The sequence below is a fragment of the Taeniopygia guttata genome, chromosome 1 (genome assembly GCF_048771995.1).
Source record: "Taeniopygia guttata chromosome 1, bTaeGut7.mat, whole genome shotgun sequence".
NCBI classification, from domain to species: domain Eukaryota; kingdom Metazoa; phylum Chordata; class Aves; order Passeriformes; family Estrildidae; genus Taeniopygia; species Taeniopygia guttata.
In genome coordinates, this window is record NC_133024.1 from 27,484,733 (window position 1) to 27,505,061 (window position 20,329).

General features: G+C 39.0%; 1 protein-coding gene across 1 annotated transcript in view; it reads right to left on the reverse strand.

The window, feature by feature from the left end:
* Window positions 1–253: 253 nt before the first annotated feature.
* MAN1A2 (mannosidase alpha class 1A member 2) overlaps window positions 254–20,329 on the reverse strand; it is a 135,736-nt gene continuing 115,660 nt past the window's right edge. The window contains exons 11-13 of the mRNA XM_012569883.5: window positions 14,582–14,754; window positions 7,251–7,366; window positions 254–4,794 (exon numbers count right to left, since the gene is read on the reverse strand). Of these exons, the coding sequence (XP_012425337.2) occupies window positions 4,662–4,794; window positions 7,251–7,366; window positions 14,582–14,754 (422 nt within the window). The 3' untranslated portion in view covers window positions 254–4,661. The remainder of the gene's footprint in view (window positions 4,795–7,250; window positions 7,367–14,581; window positions 14,755–20,329) is intronic.

The window sequence follows — 20,329 nt, forward strand, 5'->3', positions numbered from 1 at the left end:
AACAGCCTCAAAGTGTTGTGCATGAAGCTGCATCTTGAGAGCAATCTGAGCACTACAGGGACCTGTCAGAAGCAAGTACAGGGGTCTAATTTTGCAACAGGGGGTGGTCTTGAAGTTTAAGTTGATAAAGTCCTTAGCAGATTTGCAGGGGAAAGAAAAGTTGCAGCACCATCAAGCCTTCGGAATAAGGTCAGCTCCACAGTTCAGTGCTACAGGATGCTGCTTTTGGAGGCAAAGGAAAAAGACCACACCCTTTTCACTTAAAGACATTCTTTATTCAATCTTTTTTATATACAATATTATTTTTTAATCTGTAAAAAGTACATATGCAGGATTCCAGGTCAGAGGCAGAAAGTTTCCACATCAGAAGATAGACTTTTGCCCTTTTATTATTTTGGAGGAAAAAAATAATCTGTCAGTTTTAGACAAAGCAAGAATAAAGGCAGAATGCAAATCCAACTTCCACCAAGCGATTAGGATTAAAGGCAACAATTCACTGTAACAGGTCAGGCTGTCTCCTCTGACTTTGGGGGCTCCCAACTTTCCTGGGCAGTTACAGAGCAGTTTGTTAGAAGGTGCTGACAGCTGAAGCAGCTCGTGTTTATCATCTCTGCTACAGCTGTACACACACAACTTGCAGAAGAGCCTGGGCTTCCTCTTTGTATGGCAACTCAAACTCTTGAGTCAGAAGACTGTTTTCTCAAAATTCAAGGAGTGAAAGAGGGATGTCTTACTCAGGGTGAACTAATCTCCCAACTACAGTACAGATCAAGAGCTTGCTTTTATTTTTCTCTGGTATCAAGAAGCCTGTTTCTTATTTGTCCTCTTATAAACACAGGCTAGGCTTAGTGTAAATACCACCAGGGCTTTGCTTAGGGGGTGCACCTCTAACCGTAAAAGATGGCATTACACAGAGTGTGTAATTATTGTCACCTTTCAGAACCCAGGCAATATTCAAATCTTGTAAAATACAGTGGGAGAATATGTCAGTGTTTGGGAGCTAGAACATAGTGATCCACAAATTTGGAGCAGGGAGCTGAAGGAACAGCAAAGGTGTGACTGGCACATGGAACTACTTGCTCTTCCTTCTACTTCAGGGCACTTGCTATTTTCTATACTTTCTTGAACATTCAGTTTGGAGGAGTATATTGTGCAGCAAAATCAACACTCAGAATATCATTCAAGGGTTTTATTTTTATTTAGAGGACAACACTAAGAAGTTGACTTCTTGACTGCAGGACATGCACAGCTCCAGGGTTGTTAATGGAAGCTGCAGAAATCTGGCCTCTTTGAAAAGTCAAGCTCTAATTGTTAAAGAAAAAATTTACTGCTGGCAGTTCCTGACCAACAGGCAAGTTTGAGGCTTGGATTAGGAAAAGAATCATACATCTTTATTTTGACTGCATGCAAACAGGAAATAGACAGGGATTTCCAGGCTCTTGCCCAAATCCAGTGTGCCAAAAATGCACATGATTTTCTGGGTTTTATTTAATTCTGTAAGGGGAGAGGGTATTGTAGGAGTTGTAAAATGGGACAGCTACCTAGAGAAAATGAGGATTGTTTTGTTAGCGAGTACAGTGCAAGACTCAGAAACAGCTAGGACTAAAAAGTCATTTTTGTGCTTAAATTTACACTCTTTATCTTCAAGAAAGTAAGACAGCAGCAACAGAATGAAAATGGCAACATTCTACTGTACCTTATGTACCCAGAGGGAAAACAGTCTGAACTTCGGATTGCACATAATGCCATTTGGCAGATCAGAACCTACTTTTCTGTGAAGGACTCAGAACAAGGGCACATCACTTCAGTCAGAAGTTTCAGTATCTGTGGTGCTTGGTAACTAAGCATGTACCTCAGCCAGAACCCATAAACTCCAAACTCTGCTTGATCTGGGAAATCTCAGGATGAATTTTATGAAAGACGCAGCAATTAATCCTTAAAATGAATTATTTTTGATAGACTCTGCACATCATTAGCTTCTGGAGAAAAAGGCCAGTTGGTATTTTAGAGTGATGGAGAATAAACTGACTATTATTGGGGTAACTGGAAAACAAGAAACAAGTGTCCTTTATTTGGTACTTGCTGCTTATGTACACAAAGAAGAAATAGCAGTACTGTACATCTGCTTTGAGAAGAACACCATCCCATAATATGAAATGGCTTAGTCTTCAATTCAGGCATTCTTGTGGCAGTAAGTTAACCCACTAGGATTCATGGATAAGTTAAATTTGAATGGCTCCTCTTTAGTTCATAAGAGGAAGATGGAGGAGGAGAAGCAAGTTTGCTGTTTCTGGGACTCCTTGACCTTTCTCTGAACAGACTGGCAGCCATTCTACACCTGCATTTATCAGGAGGAGTACAGGGATGGGTCTATGAGGCAGAATTTACTTTTATTATTTTTTCTTCTTTCTTTTTTTTTTTTTAACAGAAGGGTTTGCTTTTCCTCTTTCTTCTATATACCCAGAGCCACGTAAGAGAACAAGGCAACTGAGTACAGTTTTAAACTAATAACAGTTCTCATAAGATCAGAAAAACAATTTGAAAACACAGCATATCTGAACTTGGGAAAATGAAAAATTACTAGTTCTTCAGTAAGCCACTGAATAATAATTAGAAAAATAAATTATTGTGGGGCCAATAAGAAGAATCCATTTATTAAGCTACTTCTAATTTAAAATAAACAAATACTGAAATCAGTTTTATTTACTATATTAATTACTTTTTACGTTCTCAAATTATTTTTAGGATACTGCTGCAAATTACAGTAACAAAGTAACTGGTATTAAGGTACAAACATTGAGACTGAAACTTTTCCCAAGCCCCAAGTTCTCTTCCCCTTAAACTAAAGTAACTGTCTGGAAAAAAACATGTGACAACATTTTTACTTAGATCATATGATGATTTCTATGTCTAAGTTAGTGAAACAGACAAATGAAGAGTAATTTTGGGGGGAAACTCTACAGTCAGATGTGTTATAATATGATAAGGAGTAAAGTTCTTTTATATAAAACTTAATATAAAAACATTTTTGAGGATGGAAAATAGCACTCACTCCCTTTTAATCTGATGCTGTACTACTGTAGCTCACTGAAGAGGTCTCCCACTTGCTTCTGTACAAAAACATCATCGAGATTTTTTAAAGACTCAACCTGTGCACTAATTAGGAGGGAAACCTCCACCTAAAGGCTGTTTGTTAGCAAAGGGGCCAGTCACCATGGCAAAAAAATTTGAGAGCTATATAGGGGAGTAAAAAGAATAATTTGAGCTGTAAGGGGTTCTGAACAACAGTAAAAAGAGATCGAGAAAGACAAAACTGAAAAGATAAAAAACCTAGAAAGATGAAACTTTTTTTAGCAAATAAATGAAGACTGAAAAAGACTCAATTTAAGTGATACTATCCAGCCCAGCCATAAAGTACTTGAAATACTCCATGCATTTAGCAGCATCATAAATTAATGAAAGAAGAGACTCTTCAGTTTCTTTTTCCAGTCACATATAAGAGATGTTAGGCTGCTTCCAAAGATCATGCTGGATTTGTACTGGAGTACCCAGAAGAAAAGCAAGTTTTGTAAAGTAAATCAAGGGCAATTTTAGGCTTCTGTCAGACACACATACACCTGCAGAGAAGGTTCTGTGAATAGTATCCAAAGAATGAAATATAACAGCTTGTATACAAAAATACAGAGCAGCAAACTCTCATTGCTTAGCTCAAGGGGAGCTTCTTTTAGTTCCATATACTCTATACTATAACTCCATATAGTTCCTCTATACTATATCCTCTATCCTCCAACATAAATCATGAAACACTTATGCTCATGTTGTCTTCTCTGTTTATTTAGCTAAAAGAACCAGGACTAAGAAGAGAATAGTATTTTTCATGTGACATAATTTATGAGAAAGGGAAACTTAGGCTCCTTCCTACTCCTGTGATACTCTCCAGACTTTGACTGAGCTTGCCAAATGAACTAAGCCCACTCTGCTGACAGTGAACTACAAACCAAATGCTTACTAATTGTTTTTTCTTTTTGGATATAAGCATTATTTTGAAAGGGAAAATGAGGAGGCAATACTTTTTGTACTTTAGAGTTTAGGTCTAACAGATTAGAGGCTCTGAGAATGGCTGCCAGTCTGGACAGATGCTCCTTAGAAAACTGAGACAGGTACAGAAAGAAATTCAAATCCTGATGCTGCTGGTGCAGTGGTGTTGCTTTGTTCATGCCATCATCATAAAAAAAAAAAAAAAAAAAAAGAAAGGAAAAGAAAACCTAGGTATTTGGAACCCACCCATCTGAAGAGGTGACTGTGTGTTGTTCCTTGCAACAGCAAGCAGCAAGTTCCTTTCCCTGGATGGAAAAGCCTCCTCTTTCTCGTGCTGCTGCATTAATATTATCTGTAGATTCCATGTCTCGCCAGGGTTCAAAGCGCGTGAAGTCTTCGTCCTGCAAAAATCACACTCACGTGTTTTGGTCATGTATAAAACAGAACTTTTAACTTATTTATATGTTGAAGAGCTTCATTTCCCATGCCAATACTTGCTTGACTCGGGGTCTAGGTTTACCAAGTGTCTGTCTGTCTGTCTCCCCTCCTGCTAAAGTCTCAAGTGGTCCATGTAAACAAAACAGAGCTGAAAACAGTCTCTCTTCCTCTTCATAGAGCTGTTTTTATCGATATGCAGGATTTCCTGACAGTGTGGTGTTGGCTAAATGTAGAACAGGCAGAGGATGAGCTTCTGTGTTAAAAACCCAGTTGTCTAATGGTAGAAGATCATCATTGGAGAAAAGCAGATACAAATACCTGGATACCAAGACAGAGATAAAAAACATGGGTATTAAAGCAGAGCATAGGCAGGCAGGGGCAACAGACCATCTTCAGGCCTCGCAGTTCAGCAGCTACAGCTAGAAACAAATTACTTGCTTTCAATCTTTTTACAGCACACACACAGCCTTCCCTATTATGATGATCTGAAGTAATTTTTATCATGGTCAAGTCCTTCAATGAAAAGTTGTTATAAACACAGAATTTTAATCTTTCCAATAAACTTTTGTTTTTCGAGTCTCCCTTCAAAGACCTGCAGTGTAAAACAAACATCAAGACACCAACCACAGGTATCTGGGGGACAGGAGAGCAGAGAAGAAATCGTCAAAAAGCTTTTCTTAATGGAGTAAACCCACTTGGAAATGACTAATCCTCTTTAATCCAACCCAAAAATTTCATGGCAGCACAAGAGAAGCTATTAAACCATGGCAGTATCGGATTTGTCATCAGCGTTCTGGAAGCTGGTTCAGCTTCTGGTGAGAGGAAATGGGACAATAGATTGTGCAGAGGGTTTTCACAGATTTTGTACATTATAATAACATGCAGAGGACATGAAGCATGCAAAAAAATAAGGATTACTGGGCATATACAGAAAACAAGTATTTGTTGTTCCTTTTGTCTCAATGCACACTTTTGAATGTGACTGTGCTATAACTCTGTAGGACATACTGGTAGTAGGGATCTGTCAAAGTTTCCTAACACAACAGTTAAAACTCAAAAGACATTTCCCTTGTTACAGAAAACCTGGCTGTGTGAGTGCAAGCACAACAGCGTAGGCATACAGGATCTCTCACCTCCTGCTTGCTTTCCTGCCATCTAGAAAAAGACAGCTCTTGCTGCACTTGACAAGGAAAGGGTGTCATTCCCATTAGTGGACTCTGGCACATCCAGAATGTGCATACGTGTTCTGCTGTTCCTTCACTCTCTCTCTATCAGACACTGGGAGTGTCTGCTGCTTTCAGCCCTGTGTCACTGCCTGATCAATTCTTCTGCTGCCTTTATTTGCCAGCTCTATCCACAATCCAATCAATGGAGCCCTACTTTTTCTTTCCTTCCTCATCTCTTTACTGTTTACAGATAAAAATTTCTTGCAGAGATGATTCAGTTTTGTCACACATATCTTGTCTCCTTCTTCACACTCTTCATTAGTCTTTAAATTATCAGGCCTTTCCCTTCCTCAGTACTTCTGCCTCGCTCTCTCCTGCTGCAGCTCTCCAAGCTCTTCTCACCACAGCAGCAATATTTCATTTTACTCAAACTCACCTTCCTCATTTGAGTCACATTTTTCCTTTGAATAACTTAAGCAACCTATTTCTCCATCTTCATCCTTCCCACTCAACAGGTACCTTCATTCCAAGTACTGCTCAAAACTTTCAAATTTGCTGTGTATCTCTGATGAATTGAAGTATCCAAGCAGCAATAAAGCATATTTGGGACAGTTACCAAATTTGAATTTGAGAGGAATGAATATGCAGAAGTAATCATCAATAGCAGAAAAACACTACAGCAGGTATTACTCAAGACATATTTTATGCCCCTCTTCTAAGGAACATCTTAATTTTCCTCATGACATCACACCTAACCTTTCCACCTTTATTTTCATTTGAGCTATCTCATTGTGAAACCAGTTTCTGGTTTGATTGCATCAATGTCAAAAACATCTAATATCCAGCTCCTCAATAAACCTTCATTTTGTTTCACGAGCAGGAAATGCTCCAACCCAAAAGTCAGTAAAAAATGCTGAGTTCTTTCCTAGAACTGCCACCATCTGCAATGTTGGCACTATAGTATATCCAGTTACTCATTGATGCATCAGTGAATTTTCAGATCTCCTTGTGATTATTTAAGATGCAGACAGGATTCTGGTGATACATCAAAAGTCAGCCATGCCATCACAGAAATGCCTTAGGAGCAGATTTCATTCTCTTATTTGGCTTTTAAAGGCAGATCAATCATACACCATCAGCTCTTGGAGAAGTACTGTTTCTCTGACCTGACCTGTTTGAAACTGCTGCCTCTCTCTTTGGGACCACTGCTTTTAGTCTCCAGAAAATGTACTTGAAGGAGTAAGTGAAATAAAATTAAAGAAGACAACAGAGGAGGTAGCAGTGGCTGACTTTCTTTTTATAATGGTAACATGAGGCAACAAAGTATTGTGATTACCTAGAGGAATTTGGTAAGGAGCCAGCAGAAGGATAGAATAGCCACACTATCCCCTTAGACAGGATGAACTTGGAATCCCTTTTTCCCAGTGAAACATGCTGTGATGTCTGAATTAAGACACAAAACCTGCTATTTTCAGGACCTGCTTTCTATTCCATTTGGTGCTCCTAATACTCAAAATCAGTCTTTGCCTCATTTAGCTACCTGTGAAACATCTTCTAGAATTTAGATGTGAGTTTTTACAGAAAGATGCAGGAGTGAAAAGGACTTACTTCAAAGTTTCAGCAAGGAAAAAGCTCTGCTGTACATCATCATATGTAGGAGATGAGGAATACACATCCTTGACACCAGAAAAGCCACCACTAACTCGGCAATACTTGTCAATTGCCTGCAAAAAGGAAGGGAAAAGACACAGAGAATTTAACTGTAGAACAAAATTTGGAAATTTTGAAGTATCAAGCTTGATCAACAAAGAAGGTGGTTCTTTTCGTGCTGCATTTTTCTGCTGTGAATCTCTTTGTTGAAGGATGCTATGGACATTAACAGTTTATGCTGAAAAAAAGAAAAGGAGACTGGACATATACAGAAGACGCATCCTTCCAGGGTTATTAATGACACCACATTTGGCAAACTGCTACATGCTAAGAAAGTATTCTGGGGAAGAACTTTCTTTCCTGGGTATTTACAGGTGGCTGATACTGATGACATAACAAGGACTCCACAGACTTTTTCTCTGAGCTCATGCAGTTCCTCATCGATGACACTGGGTAGAACATCAGTCAAGTCAAAGGATTAAGTGCTGTGATGTGCACAGGAAGGTAACAGACATCCCTGAATTTTGGAGCTGGAAGAGTCTGAAGAGTTATAGGAATTCTTTGATTGATAGCTAGTCATGGAGACTTACTGAAAGTGGAAATAAAATACTGTACTCATCTTTATGGACTGTTGATTCCATCCTGTAAACTCTGCTAGCTGCTGCTTTCTCCTCTCATCTCCTTCTCCTACCTATGCTATTCTCAGTTTCCTGTTCATACAGCTGAAATTCAAGTCAGCTTGCATGCTGGACTGCAGCAGAGGTCTTTACCTTTAAAGCATGGAGTTTAAATCCATGCACAATCCATGAAGGAAGGGGCCAATGGATTCTCCCCCCTCCCCAGCTCAAATACAGTACTGTGAAAAGCACAATGGAAGAGGAGGAGACTGGAAAGAAACTGTTAGTAGCTCAGAGCACCTCTCGCCTACACTTTCATTATTCCACTCGCATTCATGACCTTACAGCACACAAGGATATCAGCCATTAAAACTGGCTCTGAAGAAACGACTCTGAAATGATTCACAGGTTATTTGTGCTTCCCTGCTGCTTTGACTGTGCTTCCTCAGCAGATACCAACTCTTTTAATAGATTCATGCAGGGACAGAAAAGAAGCAGGGATGAAGGAAAATGTTTGTCTCGGGATGTCTGTCATTACCAACAACTGAACACAGCCACCTGTAGCTCAGTAATCTATGATTCAGCCCGATAGCCTTGTGTGAAGCTCCTCTCCACATGGTGCTTTAGGCCCACATTTCTGTTAATTCTGATTTTTGCCAGTTATACTCAGCAGAAGCTGAGGGGAGTCAAGGCAGGGGAGCAAATAAGTTTTGAATTATGCCCTTTCTATGCAGAGATAACAGATTCAGTCAAAACTAACTCTTCAAGGATCTCAGTATCACCTTTGCATACTAGAAATACTGGGAGATAAAGAGGAATTTTCCACTGGACAAATGGACAAAGAAGTCAGCAGATGCTGTTATTGAAATCAGGAGGAAAAGTGAAAAGTTGAGCAGGATACCCAGGACAGTAAGTCACAGCACAGCAGGTACTCCATTGACATCCTCCTAGAATATACTCTTACCCTGTGGAAATCTGAGACTGTTCATGGAACAAAGAATAATCCAGACTGTACAAAGTTCTTTCAAATTTCCGAAAAGGAAGGTTTTTAGAAAAGCAAGTGAAGAGACTGGCTAAAGTATGTTATTGGAATGGCTGTGGCTCTAGAGTCTGGATTTATGCCAAGAAAGGTACAGTCTTTCTTGGCAAAATCTAATGCTTGCTGTAATTCCTTATCTCAAGCACAGCCTTCTCCAAGTTTAGATGGAAACGCTCCATTTTTTTGCTGGGACTTGAGTCTAAAAGGAGAAAGTGTCTGGATGAATTATTTTCAGATTTGGTTACTGGTGCAGGCCAAGGCTACACTGAGACTACTCACATGCTGAGATCTGGGTTGACCAGATTTTCTCTACAGTGAAGAGAAAGGTGTATGTGACACATCTAACCCAAGAGCACCAAATGCATGACAATCTCTGTCTGCACGCTCTTGCTCAACAAAGTGATGCTAGCTACCACATGGCAGCCAAACAACGTCAACAACACAAACAACCCCAACACCACTCTCTCCACACAAAATCAAACCACACCAATCAACCAAAACAACAAAAATGAAAGAAAAAAATTAATTGCTTAGCTTCTGAAGAAATAATGCATATGCTTTTTACAGAAACATTTGCATATTCCTCCCCAGAACTCCTACAGCCACCAGGCAGGTGTTATATGAATAAACAAGAGCCAAAGCACTTTTGCTTTATAGGCAGAAAATTGAAGTGCCTGCTCTTGGCACTATCCCTTTTTATAATAATGCAGAACATGACCTTCTGTCTGCTCTGAAGCATGGCAAGACGGAGGAGGAAGCCCCAGTGTTTCCAACTCCTGCCAGAATTTCCAGTATACAGTCTGATCAGGACATAGATTCTCTGGTCAACCAGTAAGCAACCCTGATGCTATGTGCCACAGCCTGTACAGGAGAAACCTGCTAGTGACTGTAGCAAAATGAAAACAAGGAATACATGGTACCACTGTTAGGACACCATCTCCTTCCTCTAGAAGAATTAAATCCTCAAGCCAGTGTATGAGACAAAACTTATTTTGGAAATTGCAGCTAATGGATAGTACTGAGATTCTGCTCTCTGCTGTAGAGGTCTCATATTTGGGTAACTAAGTGCAACACTGGTGAAGTCAGCAAGTCTACAAGCCTGGAGAAAGAAAATGTATGCTCTATAGCCACTTTTTTTTTTCCTTATGGTTACCAAGTAACCTTATATCTTCAGAAATTTTTCCTTGGGAAGACAAACGCTGTTCAGAATAGGCAAAGATCTACCTTAGCTGATCAGAGTTCTACATAATGCATGTAGTAATGATCTGTACAGGAAAAAAGCCTCTGAAAGATTGCTTTACAGCTATTCATCCAAACAGAAAATTTTCAAACATGAACAAATAATTTGTCCTTGATTCCAAGCTGTACAGAATTTTGGGAAACTGGCCGAAAAGCTTGGTGCTACAGACAAGCTGCTTAAATGCCACTTGAAACTCTCAGTATTCTGTCTTCACAGAGACTTCAGAGCACTTGGTGTAGTAGCATCTGATTTTCCACCCAGATACCCTTTCACTCCAGAGCTGAAGACCAGTCTCCCTGATAAAACAATGCTTAATTTATTGCACCACAGAATACAGGGAAGCTCCAAGCAAACTGGAAGGGCATTAAGGTAATATTTCTACCATTATGAGGCACTGGCAGACTGAATAATTTTAGGATGGCATATCTGATGTTGTTCCAGTCAATTACAGAGACACGTGGATATACATATATTAAAAAAAAAAAAAATAAAATATATATATATATATAAATTAGAGGATAACTGACACCAATCAGCATGGTTTTATAGAAAACTATTTTGGTCACAAGCTTGATTTCATTCTTTGAGAGCTACAAATTTGATAAATAAAGGTAACTGCAGAGCTGTAATAAACTTAAAAGCTTCTAAGGCAATTGACATGGTATTTAAGATGTTATGGGAAGACAAGGCAGCACTATACCATATCAATATAATTCAATTTAAAATTGACTGACAGTGCTCTAAGAAAGAACTGGCAATGCAAAATCATCACAAAATAGAGCTGCTTCTCACAGAGATCCACAAGGAGCAGTCTGAAGTTTTATCAATCACTGCAACACTGCTGCTGGCTAAAATGACACGTAAATAACAGCAGACAGTGTAATCTGCTGGTAACTGGGTGCCAAACAAAATGAGTTTCATAAAACCAGGCACATAATCCTAAATCTAGTCATCAAGACTGTGTAACTGCAGACCCAGGCTAGCCTGGAAGGTAGAGACAACCTTTGGAATGCAGTGACACTTCAAAGCCTTCCATGGCCATGTAAGACAGTTCAGTCTGGGTTCCTGCTAGGACATTGCTTATTATTATCTATGAAAATTCTTTGGAAAGAAAATATGGGGGAAAGGACATTTTAAAATGGCATAGGAAGCCATAGGAAAACCCAGTGATTGAGAGCTGAAATTAGGCAAATTCAAATGGGAAATAAAATATGGGGGGGGGTTTAAACAGCAAAAATAAATAAATAATGGAACAAACTACCAGAAGCAGTGGATTTTCTACTTTCCTTTATTCAAATACAGAATAGAACAGGAGAATATTCAACAGTATACTTCTGCCAAATACATGTGTCTCAACTCAAAAGTGACACAAAGTGAAATTTCAGTGCCTGTAATATACAGGGAGGTCAACATGAACCTAAGTTCTTTGGAAATAAAATTTGATGTGCTTCTAGATTGGACCCCAGTTCCCTCAGTTTCTCTGAGGGTGTTTTTTGTGGCATATGTAACTTTTCTCAACTGTGCCAACAACATACCCATAAAAATTGTGCCAGTTTCTTCACCAGCTGTTGTACTCACAGCTTCTAACCCATGAAACTGTGAAACCGTATTTCTTTTACCACCAACTTATGTCTGGCTCTTTTCTGTCTACTTTTCTTCTCTACGTAGAAGCACAGAATGGCTTGGGTTGGAAAGGGCCTCAAAGATCATCTAGTTCCAAGCTCACTGCCATGGGTAGGGATGCCACTCACTAGAACAGGATGCTCAGGGTTCCATCTAACCTGACCTTGAACACTTACATCCACAGCTTCTCTGGGCAATCTGTTCCAGTGCCTCATCATGCTCTCAGTAAAGAATTTCTTTCTAACATTTAATATAAATCTGTCCTCTTTCAGTTTAAAATAATTGCCTTTTGTCCTGTCACTATCTGCCCACATAAAAACACAATCTCACTTTTTTTAGTAAGCCCCCTTTAGTTGCTAGAAGGCTACAATGAGGTCTCCCTGGAGCTTTCCCTTCCCCAGGCTGAACAACCCCAGCTCTCTCAGCCTGTCTTTGTAGGAGAAGTGCTCGCAGCCTTGGATCATATTTGTGTCCCTTCCTGGAACCTGTTCTAACAGGTCTATGTCTTTCTTGTGCTGAGGACCCCAGATCTGGGTGCAGCTGAGGTCTCATGACAGCAGAGAGATATAGGTTTTTCCACTCTGTCTATCAGTCCTCAATTTGCCTGAAGTTAGCCCAAGCTTCAGGTCTTGGCTATTTATTTTCCCTGTTAGTAGAAGCTCTGATGAACTCACTGCCTCTGTGGTGCAGTACTGCTTAGCGAGATACACAAGTCCACAACTCTTAATTGAACCCTTCATTTACACAGCTCAGATTAGTAATTGGCTTTACATGCCTATTGTGAAGTGGTGGCTCTTACTGCTTTCAAATAATTAGCCTGAAAAGGATTTTAGTAGTTTTCTGTATTTTCCCTGAATATCCTGCATGCATATTTCTGTAATACTCCAGCCAGCCCCCCAGCACTCCATCATCCAATTTGACTGGCCCAATACAATTGAGATGAATGCTGTCTCTAGTGCTAAGTACAGTATTAGGGAGAATTAGCCTTTTTTTCATCAGGAAAGAGATAGAGACCCTATCACAGGGATTTATGATCACTGAGGGAATGTAAGATTGAACTTCCTTGTTTTTCCCCCAGAGATACTGGATTTGGAGAGATGCAACCAAACAGACCTTGAACAAAGCATAGGATTTGCACTAAAGTGCGTAAGTTTTATCAAAAAATATAGATAATAAATCCAAATATGCTTCAGAGGTTGGAAGGCAAAAGGAAGACAAATTCAGACAGTGTTGTACAACAGCAGTAAGCCAACTGCTCTGCGTGTCACACCAGACTCTTCTCTATTTATAAATGATGGAATAAACACAGCCAGAGCTGTGTGTGATAGGGAAGAAAAAAAAGTAGTGAGTAGGTGTGAAGAATAAACACAAGAACTTATTATCTATATGCAATGAACAGAAAATCCTGGGGAACAAAGAGCTTCAATCTTCTGTGCCAGTATGATGGTGGGGTAAGAAAATTCCTAATTGTGGGAAGGAGGGATTTGCAAAACTGTTAATGAAAAAGTCAAAAATATTTTATGGCTATGTTTGATAAAGAAATCTTCTATCAAGGAAAAAACAAGCAGAAGAAGGCAGTCTGTAGGGACAGAGGCAATTAAGCACAGGGGCTGCTTGATTTACAACTTCAGTGGAGGCTGACAGGATAAAATAAAATCCTACCCTGCATACAGAGAAAGTTGGAGGCAGAGGAGGAGTAAGGGAGGGTTTGTTTTGAAAGCATTAATGGGAACCAAGATAATGAAAGCAAATGGAGAAAACTGAACAAAATACAATTAAAACACATGCTTTGCAGTGTGCTTAAGAGACTGATCCTGGCCTGAAAATCTTTACACTTGTACATTTTTTAACCTATTGCAAAGGACTCCACCTCAGCTTGGATCATCCAGCCATAACTTCTGAAAGGAGCTTGTTAGATCAGCAATAATTTGTAGTATCTACACAGGCAAGAAGTAGGTTATTAACTTTGTCATGTTAGAAATATGCCTAGTTTAGGCAGCAGGGATGATGAGACTCAATGTTTGATGTTTTGGAGACAGCAGCAATGCGTTCTGGAATACAAATGCTACAAATGTAGAACCTGTCTCCAGAATAACATAATTCTGGTTTGAATAAAACAGACTAAAAGGGAAAACCATACTAAGACACAACTGTAAAATACTTGGCCTCTTCTAGGTGTTACAGCTGTGCTGAGTGAGGGATAGTACTGAGCTTGGCTAAATATTCTGAATACAGGCATCTCAACAGATCTCTTCCCACCTTTTCTTGATCTCTTGCTTCAGGAGCAAAATTGGGTTTCAGACACAGAATAAACTTACCCAGTCTCCTGGTTTGTCTCTTCCTTTGCTTTCCCCTCATCTCCTCTGGATGTAGTCAAAATATTTCATTACTGTCTTGTTATCTTTAATGTTTATTCTCATCTCTGAAACTGGCTTTGAGCTGTTTCCAAAGACTGCTGGAGCAATAGCAGGGAAGTAGAGAAACTCTTGGGGGCTGAGCACTACTGACAACAGTAGCAGTCATGACTAGGGGGTTTTATTTCCACGCCTAAACTCATGGGCTGTGTAATGCTGAATGCACCTCTCACCTGAGCATCTGACTCAGCAGATGCAAAATAGCAATAACTGTGTGCACCCCCATATGTACCCTGGTTTACAGGAAACTCTGAAAATCAATTACCACTTGAAGTGTTTCATTACCATGAGACTGAAGTGGCTTCAAAGAGGAAATATACAAAATTAAATTATTGACAGACAATTAATACAGTTACCTGTGCTGCCTCCCAGCCCCACTGCCTGTACTTGGGATCGTGGGTGAATCTCCACATGTACCAGTAGGTCTCAATCACCTCTGGCCTGAGGATGTAATACTTCTCATTCTGCCGTACTGCCACCGCCTCCACACCACCATCAAATTTGAATGCTTCTGGGCCCAGCTTTAGTGCTGCAGAGGAAACAAACCAGAAAAAAAAAGTAAAAGTAAGAAAAAATTTCTTCCGTACTAATCTTTGCAGGAAGGATGGGTACGAGACTGCTATATCCCAAACTTGTGAAAAAAAACCTAAAACCTTTAAGCAGTCTCATAAATATTTCCTACTGTTGAGGCCTATAATTTTTCTTATGAATAATTTATCTAATTCCTTTGAGAAAACTACCTATTTTGACAGGACTATAGTAATCCTCTTGAAAACTAATGGAACACAAAGAATATAAACACACTAACACATTCAATTATAGGATAAAATTGAAGTGACCGACATCAGTTCTTTACAAGAAAAAGAAAAAAGGAAAAAAGGGTCAACACAGGTTTCAATGTCCTTTGATCCCACCTAGCACGGTAGGAAAAGATCTTGGAACTAAACCAAGTAGTATCATACCAAATAACCTGTATCTTTATCCAAACTTGGTTTAAGGATGTGCTGTCAGGCCACTGTAACTGATGTGCTGTGATCTTCAAGTAAAGGGTTTACAACTGGGCAATGAAGTCTTAAATACACTTGAAAATAAATCTCTGAAGTAAGAGATTCACTGTTTAAGCCCTTAAAGGAACCTGTAAAGGCCCTGTGCCAGCACCTGGAAGATACAACCTTAAGAACATATAAGAACAACACAACTGTAGAAATACTGTCAACAATGAAGTTACACAAATTTTGTATTAGACAGCTGCACATTGGTCCTCAAATTTAACATTAATAATGTATTCTTATTACTGCACCTCACCATTTGTTTTGGCAGGGAATTTTTAAGGCCCTGAACTCTGAAGTTGCACTCAAGCTTTAAAAATTATCAAAGCAATTAATCATGTAATTCCTATGGGCTAGAGGTTCAAATTAACCAAGGTTTCATGGGTCTGAAAGGAGAACCTTAGAATGCTATAATGAAAAATATGAGCAACTCTCAGTGCATGCCCCAGCAGAAAATCTCCAGAAGTTCCTTATCTTTTTGTTTCAAGATACTATGGCTCTGGATGCCAAACAAAAAGCATCACTCTGTTTCAGCCACATGAATGGTAAAGGAAACTCCACCAAGAAATGTTTACTGCACTTCTTTCAAAATGGGCCACTTTATTGGTTTCACTTTAAAAATTTAATAAATCTCACTATAAAATGGGGAAGATTAGACACAGAGTTCTACCTATCCAAAATTTTGAATATAAGAATGGTCATACTGGACTAGATGGAATTCTGTCTGCTCCAGTATCACATCTCCAACAACAGCCAAAATCAGACATTGATGGGGAAGTGGAAGCACCTGCCAGGTATATGAGATACCTTTTTCCATCTTTTCTACCAGCCTCTACTGTTTTTGAGCTCAAGACTTCTCCCAGACTAGACATACTTTTTTAGGTGGTCAGTAATTCTTAATAGAGTTATTTCCCAAGTACTTATCTGGTGCTTCCTTAAAAGTGTAAGCTTTGAGCATCCAAAACAACCTCTGCTAAGGAGTTCCACATCTCTAATACCTGCTTGATGCAGAACCACTTTCCAATCCCTATGTGATTTTGCAAATCTGCTGATTCCTACCTAGATGGTCCCTTTTTCACCTGATTAATCCTATCTAATTCAGTTGTGCCTTGAATGGAAACTGTTCCATGCCTCTAGTTAATCTTCTTGACCTTCTCTGCAACTCTTCCAATTCTACTGTATCCTTTGTAAAATGAGAGAGGACCAGCAAATACGAAAAAAAAAAAAAAAAAAAACCAAAAAAACCCCTAAAAAGTGCAGGTGAGATTAATACCGTGGCATAATGACATTTTCTATTTTTCTCTTTCTCATTTTGTTTTTCCTGAGTGCTACTGAGTTGACATTTTCATCATCTCAAAAGCAATTTCCTGAATTGCAATGGTCAGTTAGCACTCATCATTTAATATGTGAGGTTAGAAATAATTTTTTCATAGGTGCCTCACTTTACAATTAACTACACTGGATTTAATTTAGCAATTTATTACGCAGTTACTCAACCTCAAAAGGTCCTTGTGTAGTACTCTTTTTTGCTATTATCAGCACACTTAGCTTACTGTTCCTGCCCTTTTCTGATAATTTATATATGTGCATGCTTTATTTATATATAATACATACTAAAAGACAAAATGTAAATTTACTATACACTTAGAATGTATATAAATACAGTATATATTTCATACACATATATATATATCAAATATATCAGAGTACTGCTGGTTAACCAGCATTTATCCATTGCAAGAGTGGACTATTTATCTCTATCCAGTTTTCTATATTATGCCCATCTCCTTCCCCCATAAAGGTACTTGCTGCTTAGATTTTAACTGTTTAATGTCCCTAATGGGCCTTAGTAAAATACTTCTTTAAAAGTCTTTTGAAAATCAGGGAAAAATGAGAGCTGTGTTAGTCTTATCCACCAAATAAACTGGATTTCAGGCAGTTCTGGTGATCCACCACCTACAGAAACTGTGATGTCCTCTCTTGCTTTGTAGCCTGCTCATGCATTAAATCTTTAATTATTTACTCACACCTACTCCTAATGCTATTGGGCACTACAAGAAATTAAACTACCCAAGGATAGGTGACCTCTGCATATTGTGATGATCTCACCGAATTCTTATCTGAAACCAAGGATGCAAAATTGATAGCTGACTAAAGAAAAGAAGCTATTATGGGCACAGTACCTTGCAGGGGCCATTATTCTAAGCCAAGAACCATCTAAGGCCATTTTACAATGCTATAGTGGTCATAGAATAATCCAAATATTTTCATATTAATAGCACTGGTAGATTATAGCCTAGGCAGGGAGAGTAGATGAGAAACAATTTCATACCAGTGCAAAACTACAAAGCTGAATAAGCACCATTTTAAAAGATTTTAACTGACATAAAGTTGGCTTAAATGAGAGCTGTATTTAGCACTGCCAAACAAAAGGGCAAATCTTTATACTTTTAGATAAATATATTTCTAATTCCATAAGTATTTTTGAAAACATTGTTGTCTGTTTTGCATGTTTCTTTAAGACTACAATCACTCTAGCAATAAATTTCCTGAAAGTAAGAAAGGATTCATAATTATAACAATACTTGCTAGGCTCTAATTCATACAAAACTGGAGAAAGAGAACATCCAAGACACTTCTGTTTGAGACCCTGAACTATTCCATTAACACACATAGCTATTTCAAATGTCTCACAAAAACATGTTATTCTCATTTCCTCAGCATTGCCTGTTTAGCTACTTACTGAAAGTCTTGGGGCAGAGACAGCATCTACTCATACCCTTGCATATGTCTCAGCTGAAATCTTAGTCATCTGGCTTATTCTGCACTAGAATTGTCACACATAAAAACCAGCTAAAGCTGTACCACGATTCTGAGGAGCGCTCTTGTCAAGAAACTTTAAAGAAGTGCAAAAAATTTCATCCTAAAATAAGCTCTCTGTAGTCAGTCAATACTTTACACACTATCAGCTAATGGCTGAAAAAATTCTTATGCATAAGGGATGGTAGACTGTACTAAAAATACTGTGTGCTATAGATCAGCACACAATGCCATCTATACAGATAATTTTGCTTATTTATCTCACCTCTACAATACCTATGGAAACTGATTATTCAGACTGATTTGTTAGTGATCTTTCTATTCTTTTGATTTCATTGGACTTCTTTTTTGTTGCCATCTACAGATTTCACATCGCCAATTATTTTATGCCTGTGCCATATTTCTCAGTGGTGCACATTAAGCATGAAAAACAAAGAACTAATCCCCAGAAACTGGAGCACCTCAAGATGTGCAGTACTCACATAAGCCTAAACATCAAGAAACCTTGTGCCATGAGCACATTAAGCTGTATTTTTGCAGCCTTACCAGTGCCCACTGACAGCATTATGATTTCTTCTGCTGGTAAATGGGCACACAGATCAGCACATGCCTCCTATTTTTGTTTTTCTCAATCTTCTCTCCAAACTGAGAGCACACGGAACTACAGGAAAATCCTGAAATCTCCTGTCACAGGATGGGAGATTTAGGATGGCTGCAGCATTAATCTTTTGATAGCTTATGGTACAAAAAACAGTAGAGTTGGTAGGAAGCAGAGGCATGTGTAGGCTACACATCATAAGACTGTTCTGGTTACAGTTAAGTTTTCTCATTGACCATCAATAAGCCTTTTCAATTCCTCTGTGTTTCTAAGGGGTGCCACATGAATTCACAATTTCCTGAAGAGGGGAAGAGCCTTGGAGACGGGTCTCATGCTGCCATGTCCAATAGATCCTGGAAACACAAATCCCTTGCACAGAGGCAGACCAAAACCATGACTACACCACCTGCCTTCACCCTCCAAAGATCACCAGCTTCCTCCTGCTGCTGAATTATAAAGACAGCTTTTGAATGAGTGCTACAGACTGATCCTCAGCTCAAACAGAATCTACAAGGATTTTCACAGAGCCATGGCAAGGGCCCAAGCTTCTCACAACATACGCGGTCACTTCTGCAGCCTCTTAGTCTGGAGTCTAAGGTCTTCTCTCAGATATTCCTGGGGAACATTGATAGGTGGCTCAGATTACCAGCCAGACTACATCCCTGCATAAACTTCTCATTTACATGTTGCCACTAGGACATAATCCCCAAGAAAATATGTAAGAACAGTTCCAAGGACTTTCTAGCTTCTCTGTACTACTACTGAAATAACCAGCTTTCTGAAATATCAGGTTGTTTTTTTACCAGGCTTTCAAACCTGCAATATGTGCAACAGGCTGATGATAGTTGCCAATATAATGCCCTAATTTTTCCAGAAAGGCTTTTATTCCGTGAAATTCTGTTTCAATTTTGCTGAGACTTAAGCTCAGCTACAGAAATTTAGGTTGCTTCATAAAGTAGTATTTTCATACTGAAGTACTACAGCACCAGGTGCATACTGTAGTTTATTATGAGCAGCTGTGGGATGACAGAGGAAAGGGCAGCTCTGCTGGGTCATCTAAAGGAAGAGCTGCCTATCCCCTGCACACAGTCTCTGTGTCCTTCTCTCTCCTCTGGGGATGCCAAATGGGGCAAATTCTCCCACTCCCATAGGAGAAAGAAATCAGGCAATCCCCTTTGCCTGCTGAACCATAAACCTATTAGCTGAACCAGGATGATTGTCTGCCCTCTTAAAGATGCTTCTTCTGCCATCAGCCAGTTCTGCCAATAAAGTGTACAATTAAGCTCAAATCCTGCTGTTAAAACATAACAAAGAAGTTGACATTTTGCATGTGTAAGTTCTTAATTTCCTTTAAAAAATCAGGTCAGAAAATTAAAACCAAAACAGCCAAACACAAACAATCCACATTCCTGGGACTGCATGACTGAACAAAAGAAAACAAGGGCATTGCAAATTTATAGCTGTCTGTACAGCTTTCAGTCTTTCTGGCTCATGTGTTCTTCTGCAGTCATTAAATATGTAATCAAAACTTTTATCTCTCCCATCTTTTGACTTATTTAGGGTACAGAATAAACATCTGAAGGAATAAAATTAGGTCTGCTCAAACAACTGTAAAATTAACATTGTTTATTTTGAAA